Below are 7,782 nucleotides of genomic sequence, written 5' to 3'. Positions count from 1 at the left end.
GGACAGAGCCTGGCATGGGTTTGAAAAACAGCCACGCTGGGAGTCCACACTTTGTGTGCAGCAGGGCATCAAGAAAATCCACACCAGGGAGCAGACGGGGGCAACAAGCCTGCCACCCCATCCCTGCCTGCTTCTTGTGCCCCAGCCCTGCCCTCAGGGAGAAGGACAGTTTCACCTGGATGGGGAGGACCCAGGTCTATACCTGGCCATGACCACTGTAGTTCACCCCAAAGGAAAGACTTCCCCAAAGAGCTCACACATACTATCTGCACCTCTGCCCTGCACACAGCTTATAGCCTTATCCATCAGGATCACCATGACCCACTTGTCCCTCCTGGAGCTGACCTTGAGATTTCTCTGGAGTCACTTTTCCCTGTAACTTCCCCGAGGCCTCCAAGAAGGGCCTGCCCCCCTGCATAAGCTGGAGCGCAGTGCAGCACCAATTCTGCCCAGGGAGGAGGCAGAAGAGCCAGAGGGCTGTGATCCATCTTGGCGGAGCATCCATGCTACCTTCAGATGTGTGTGACAGAAATGATCACGACCTAAGAACAAACTCGCATCTCCTTGAAGCATGGAGTTAAGACATGTAACATGGGTGTGGAGTGCTCCATATCCACAGCTTCCCCTGGTGGTGCCCGTGAGGCCCTGTCCTCTATAAACAGCCCCCAACTCTATTTCAGTTCCCTACTGTTTGCAAAGTCAGCTATGGATGTCCAGGAAGGGGCCAGGTGAACCAATGTCCTGAACACTTTCAGAAAACTACTACATGGCAGCCTCTGTTTTCTGCTGAACCCAGACCACAGTAGGAATTCCTGCCCAGCTCCCACCTGCAGCTGCCCGAGTCCACAGCTGGCCAATCCCGCACACTGTGATGTCAGGAACATGGCCCGCGGGAGTGGGGTCATGTTCTCCAATGGCAGTGCAGGTGGACATTGCCTGTGGACACTCTCAGCTCGGCCTCCATGCACATCACTAGTGACAGGACCTCCCTGCTGTGTCACAGATCCAGGAACCCTTTCTGTGGAGGAGCAACTGTGTATGTTTGAGCCTCCCCCCCTTCCCCGTCCCCCTCCACAAGCCTCACCATGCTCACCTCCTTCACTTCCACCTCCCAAACAAAAACTCCCACACCCCAGACCCTCCCTCCTACTCGCACCACCCACACCCAATCCCCCACCCACCAATAACCACCATCAACCTCCCCTCCAGCCAGCTTCTGGGAGTCATCCCTCTCTTCTCAGGTCCAGGAGGTCAGCCTGTGTGTCAGCCCCAGAGCAACGAGAGGGGACCGTCCAGGGGAGATCCATCTGGTAGTCAACTCCATCCAACCATGCCAAGGAGCACACAGGGACCCAACACAATGCAGGACCAATAGCATAGATAAAGTTTAGTTTTTATTGACGAGAAGCACAGAAAGCTCTCAAGAAATGCGAGCCCTCCGGCAGCTCAGCTTGCACACTGAGGCAGGCTAGCTGGGGGTCACCTTTCGGCTGCGGGGGCCAGGGCCTCTGGCTGGGGCCGGCAGGCAGCAGGCACGCAGGAGGAATCTGAGGATGCTCCTGCCAATCCTCCTGCCCAGCCCCTGCCGGCCCTTGCTCGGGACAGAGGCCGATGCTGAGCTCCCAGCCTCCTCAGGCTCAGCTGCTGGGACCTCTGGCACCACCAGGTGCTGACTGCTCCCGAGGCTGGGGGTGGAGGGGGCAGGCACAGGGACGGGCTCGGGGGCTGGGCTGGCACCAGGGATCCTCTCCTGCAGCAGTCCAGGGAGGGAGATGGCCAGCACGGGGGCAGCAATGGCAGGCTCCGGCTCAGGTTCTGACTCTGACTCCATCTCCGGATCCAACTCTGGCTCGGGCGCGGGCTCCGGCTCCAGCACCAGCTCTGAATCCGACTCCGCCTCTGACATGGACTCCAGCTCCGGCTTGGGCTCAGGCTCGGGCTCCCTGTGTCCCTGAGGAGAGAGGGGGGAAGACAGGTGAGGAGGACAGGTGCACTCCGGACCTCCCTCATGCCCACAACCGTGAGGCTGTGTGGGGAGACCACAGCCAGACCCGCGCTCTGCCAACAGGGCTGTACCTGCTCCAGGCTCCGGGAGTCCGGCTGCAGGGACATCCGGCTGGATCCTCCAGGACCAGATGGCACCGAGGCTCCAGCGTCCGGAAGCAGACCCAGGCCCGCCAGGTACTCCTGGGCGTCTGGGTCCTCGGGAACCCCCAGGGGCTGAACCACGATCACCTCCTCGCCCTCAGCTTCCTCTCGTAAGGGGTCAAACCACCATTGCTGGCGGGCAGATTCCGCTGTAGGCCTGTCGCAGGGGTCTGGGCTGAGGAGTGAGCTCAGGAGCTCCTCCAGGGCTGGGCTGGCCGCACACGGGAGCTCGTAGCTCCCCCTCTGGATGCAGTCCCGCAGCTCCTCCCGGTCCTTCCCGCTGAAGGGCATGGCCCCCGCCAGCATGACAAAGAGGATGACCCCCAGGCTCCAAATGTCTGCTGCGAATGGATTGTACGGCTCCTGCCCGAACACCTCGGGGGCGCTGTACTCCGGGGTCCCGTGGAAGCCCTGCACCAGCTCGCCCTCGGGCAGATGGCAGCTGAGCCCAAAGTCCGCCAGCTTCACGTTGAGCTGAGAGTCCAGCAGCAGGTTCCCCAGCTTGAGGTCCCTGTGCGCCACCCGCTGTGCGTGGCAGTGGCCCACGGCCGCCAGGACTTGGTCAAACATGACCATGACCTCGGGCTCTGGCAGGCCACCCCGGCTCATCACGTGCTGGTAGAGGTCGCCCCCGTCCACCAGCTCCATCACCAGGCAGTGGTAATGGCCGACCCAGCCCACCTCCAGCAGCTGCACGATATTCGGGTGCCTCAGGAGCTGCATGATGCTGGCCTCTTGCGTCACTCGCCTGGTGCCGAAGGGGTCGCCGGCGTGTAAATGGAAAAGCTTCACAGCCACCTGCCGCTGGCTGGACGCCTGGCGGGCCAGCACCACCATGCCGAAGCTGCCCCGGCCCAGGGCCGACAGCAACTGGAGCTCAGGCTGAGAGCTGGCGATGGCATCCAGGTCCTCACGGCCTTCCAGGCTGGTGTCCCTAACTACACTCTCTGATCTGCTCTGGCTAATATTCCTGTCCATACACAGTAACTAAGGAGCTACCCTAACTACAATAACTAACAAAATAAAGGGACAACAAGGGGACTACCTGCTGATCTGACTATGGCGCCACACTACCTATACTAACTACACTAATCAAACACAGTGGCAAGACTAAGTCCTATCTAACCAAAACAGAAAACAAAAACCAGAGAAACTCCAAAAAAACAAACACTAAATAGCTACACTAACACTCCGAGATCTAGCCACGCTGCCTAGCTAGAGATGCGGGAAGCCAAAAACAAAAAAAAAACTGCAAAAAAAGACACAATGGGCCAAAAAAGAAATAGGAGGAAAAAAACAAACTAAATCCAAATGGGGGAAAGAAAAAACCAAATAGAACAAGAAACAAACAAACGAACAAAAGAGCACACCAACACCAACCAGCACAAGCGCACGCAAAGATGGGTCCAAGTCACACAGGTCACCGAAATAGCTCCCTGGTAAAGCGGACAAAAACCTGGGCCGCGCAGCCGCTTATATAGGCGTGTGGAATCCTGTCATCACAGGGCTCCTTATGAAGTCAGAGCGAGAAATGGGCCAATGGCAGTCCAGCAGGGACATGCCCAAATTTCCATTTCATGACAGTTGGTCCTTATGAAGTCAGAGACCGGCGGGCACCAATCACAGCCACAGCTAATCCTCGGGGGTTTCCTCAACCAGCTTTCTCTTAATATCAAAGACCCCAAGAGCTTCTGGCTTAGATTGGTGATACAGACTGATGTTTATAATTTGCACTTTAAACACGTAGGATGCACCTATGGCCTTTTCCTTTCTCCTTAAGAAGTGATAACAATTGTTGGGTCTTTAAGACCTCTGATGGTCTACACTCCAGAGACATATCCCATTGCCTTTTACCCTGAATGATAGGTCTCAGAATGATGTTACAACTTCTCTGGCATCATGATAACCTTGACAAAGTGTTCTGTTGCCCCTGACACCACCAGGCACATTATTCTCATCGACAGAACTGAGAGGAAGGCATCTTTCTTCATCCTTTCCCCCAAGGCATCCGATCCTCTGCAAGCTTAAGAACAGCCATAGCTGGTAGAGTCGCCAGTCCAAGTTCAAAGTCCTGAGAACCAGGTTTATATCACTGTGTAGGTTGTTGTCTGTGTGCAAAGCTGAGTTGCAGGGGCTGGAGAAGGAGGACATCCTGGGAAAAACACAGAGCATACTTGCCTTTTGCCTTTTTGTCGCATTCATATGGCCAGTGTCCTCTTTCAGGCAGTGCCCGAATACACTGCAGAACTTCTGCAAACCGGGCCCAAGACATCTCATCCTTGGTCTTTTGATCACAGAGAACTTCTCAAGTGGCCACAGGCAGAGTCTGGAGCAGGGAAGACAGAATGGCAGCAGTGGGGACCGGGAGCATTTGGGCCAGTTCTTCCTGTAACTTGCTTTTGCCTCCAGGGTCTGCTCAGAGCGGATCAGGAGTATTCAGCTTGATGAGAGCATGTTGCTGTGTACACCCCAATGCTTGCTGTGTCAGATGACACCCAGTTCATGATGGGCCTTTGAGACCGAGCAGCAAGTGGACAGCCAACTTTTCTATCTACAGAAACTTAAATCTCTCCTCTTGATCTCTGCATTCTTTCCAAAACCTTTCAGCTTTCTTCATCATTTTATAATGAAAAATATATATCGAGTGGACAGCATGGATCACGGTATTCCTAGTATGTGAGAAAACTTGTATTTGTGCATGGCTTCTTTGGCATGAATTATTTTTTATATTGAAAAGATTTATTTATTTTCTTATTTGGAAGGCAGAGTTAGAGAGAGAGAGAGAGGTCTTCCATCTGCTGTTTCACACCCCAAATGGCTGCAACAGCCAGAGCTGGGTCTGTATGAAGCCAGGAGACAGGAGCTTAATCTGGGTCTCCAATGGGGGTGCAGAGGCCCAGGGACTTGGGCCATCTTCCGCAGCTTTCCCCAGGCACATTAGCAGAGAGCTGGATCAGAAGTGGTGCATCTGGGACTCAAACCGGCACCTATATGGGATGATGCAACTGCAGGCAGTGGCTTTATCTATTCCACCACAGTTCCAGCCCCTTAAATTCTTTTTTAAAGTATAAGAATGGTGATGCTTTAGTTGACAATGGGAATTTGAGATAATATAATAATTTGTAGTCAGCAGAAAGTATTTACTACTTCCTTTCCTTAAATGTAAGTTATAGTGGTGCTTTAGTAACACACACATACACATAAACAGACTTTTAGGAAAAGTACTTCTAGTTAATCTTGCCTATATAAAATGAAAGAATAATCTTTTAAAAGGCTAACAGAACAGTGAAATATTGATTGTTCACAAAGATTTGCTGATATGGATGAGGGAATTCCATTTTTCTCAGTACCCAGATTAGTTTTTTCAAGCTTTAAGCATATATTAGCTGAGGTGAAACCATTAACAACTAAATTAATTGTGTAATTGAACCTGATATTAAACACAAACTATGTTTTTTTATCTTTTCTCCAACTAGGAAACACAAATGTTAAAATTAGCATTTTGAAAATTGTTGAATTTATTTATTATTTGAAAGCAAAAGAGAGGGGGAGGAGAGGGAATGGGAGAGAGAGAATATAGAGATAAAGAAAAAAGAGAGAATGATCTTTCATCTGCTAGTTGATTCACTCCTTAAAGACCAGCAACAACTGGGGCAGGGCCAGGCTGAAGCCAGGAGCTGGTTACTGCATCTGAGTCTCCCATGTGGGTGGCAGGGACTCAGGTACTTGAGCCATCACCTGTTGCCTTCTAGGGCTCACATTGACAGGAAGCTGGAGTTGGAAGTAGAGCCAGGAGTCCAGTATGGGATGGGGGCATCTTAGCCTGCATCCTGAGGGCTGCACCAAATGACCACCCGCAATGAGAATCTTTAAAAAAAAAAAAATGTGTAAGCAATAATAGCAATGGAGTAAAACACGCTCAGTTGGGGGCATTTGTAGCAATGGGAGTTAAAAGCTTCATTACTTGCACTTTTGTTATTCCCAGATAACATTCCTTACACTTAATATAGCACAAGCCACTCTTCTGTGCTTGTATAAATTATCCCCTGTTCCTGAGCTGGGCTATGGTGGCAACATTAAGCAACATTGCAGTTATCATGGGACTGTGATCACATTACCATCTTCAGCAAAGGCAGCGCCAGAGGAAGAGTTGTGCTGTTTTGCTTGTCAGGTGTGAGCTGGCTGGGAGCCACTCAGGTAGGATTTGGGATGAAAGTCACGAGGAATGGGGCCGTTGCTGTGGGGTAGTGGGTAAAGCCTCTGCCTGTGATGCCAGCATCCCATATGGGTGCTGGTTTGAGTCCTGGCTACTCCACTTCCAATCCAGCTCCCTGATAATGCTCTTGGGAAAGCCGTGTAAAGTGGTCCAAGTGCTTAGGCCCCTGAACCCACGTGGGCAACCTGAAAGAAGCTCCTGGCTTCTGGCTTTGGCCTGGCCCAGCCTTAGCTCTTGCAGTCATTTGGGGAGTGAACCAAAACAATGAAGATCTCAATCTCTCTCTTTCTCTCTCTCTCTCTTTCTCCCTCTCTCTCTCACTATGCCTTTTAAATAAAAAAAAAAATCTTTTTTAAAAACAAAGTCATGATGAGTAAAACAATCAAATTGGTGAAATGATTTTTTCCATCTGTATATCTGAGACTAAAGATGTATATTGGGTCTATTTTGCCAAAGAAATCCTTAGAATAACTTTGTCATCAAAATAGAACCTTGTACACTTGCTTAGGAAAACACAGAATTGTGCTACCATTTATGTTAGTTATACATGTAGGTTTTTGTGATTTACTATACTCATATTAATGAATATAATTTTTAAAAATATTTCTCCCTTTCCAGCTAAACAATGATATGGACCTAAGAATGCAAGAAAACTTTTTTTCAGATTCTTAATGAAAGTTTAAAACTGATAGCAATGAAATAATAACAAATATCAATACTGTTTTGAAATATACCAGGTTTGTTGTTTCTGTGAGATTTAAATTTTGTCACTTTGTTTAAAAAGTTACTATTAATTTAATTTGGGACTTTATAGGTCATTCATAAATTGTCAATCTCTGAACCCTTCTTTTAAACAAAGAGAATTGAATTAGATGAGTTTGTACATCCTTCCATTGGACTTAAGATTTGTTTTAATTTTACATTTCAGTGAAATGCCAGGACAGTTTAGTTCTCATTATGCCAAAGGCATTTTAATATTAAAATACCGATATGCCAGAGAGACAGAGAAGAATTAGGGAGAAGTAGGGGTGGTCAGAAGGGCAGACAAAAAGATAAAAGAATAGGTGAGAGGGAGAGAGAGAAAGAGAGAGGGAGAGAGAGAGAGAATATTTCTTTTTTTTTTTAAGATTTGTTTTTCATTATTTGAAAGACATAGTTACAGAGAGAGGCAGAGACAGAGAGAGAGGTATTCCATCCGCTGGTTCACTCCCCAAATGACCACATGGTTGGAGCTGCACCAATCCGAAGGCAGGAACCAGGAGCTTTTTCCAGGTCTCCCACGTGGGCACAGGGGCTCAAAGACTTGGGCCATCTTCTGATGCTTTCCCAGGCAATTGCAGAGAGCTGGATCAGAAGAGCAGCTGGGACTCAGCCCATATGGGACTGCAGGCGGGGACTTTAACCCAGAATATTTTTTT

The 7,782-nt window shown here is 49.7% G+C and overlaps 1 protein-coding gene across 1 annotated transcript; it reads right to left on the bottom strand.

Annotated features, from left to right (window-relative positions):
- Positions 1 to 1,381: 1,381 nt before the first annotated feature.
- LOC100338530 (MAP/microtubule affinity-regulating kinase 3) lies at positions 1,382 to 4,452 on the bottom strand. The gene is made up of 2 exons (XM_008274089.5): positions 2,077 to 4,452; positions 1,382 to 1,951 (listed from the first exon to the last, which is right to left on the bottom strand). The coding sequence occupies exons 1-2, from the start codon at positions 3,124 to 3,126 to the stop codon at positions 1,469 to 1,471; spliced, it is 1,533 nt and encodes a 510-aa protein (XP_008272311.3). The 5' UTR covers positions 3,127 to 4,452; the 3' UTR covers positions 1,382 to 1,468.
- Between the last annotated feature and the right edge of the window lie 3,330 nt (positions 4,453 to 7,782).

Source organism: Oryctolagus cuniculus, chromosome 16 (assembly GCF_051225735.1).
Source record: "Oryctolagus cuniculus isolate XC-2025 breed Fujian yellow rabbit chromosome 16, ASM5122573v1, whole genome shotgun sequence".
NCBI classification, from domain to species: domain Eukaryota; kingdom Metazoa; phylum Chordata; class Mammalia; order Lagomorpha; family Leporidae; genus Oryctolagus; species Oryctolagus cuniculus.
The sequence above is the reverse complement of the archived record's forward strand: the minus strand, read 5'-3'. Positions and strand labels throughout refer to the sequence as shown.

Bases quoted from the DNA above. Each gene is read 5' to 3' on its own strand.
- LOC100338530 (XM_008274089.5), bottom strand. From the start codon at position 3,126: ATGGACAGGAATATTAGCCAGAGCAGATCAGAGAGTGTAGTTAGGGAC. The intron at 1,952-2,076 runs GTACAGCCCTGT...CTCTCTCCTCAG, and splicing joins ACTCCCGGAGCCTGGAGCAG to GGACACAGGGAGCCCGAGCC.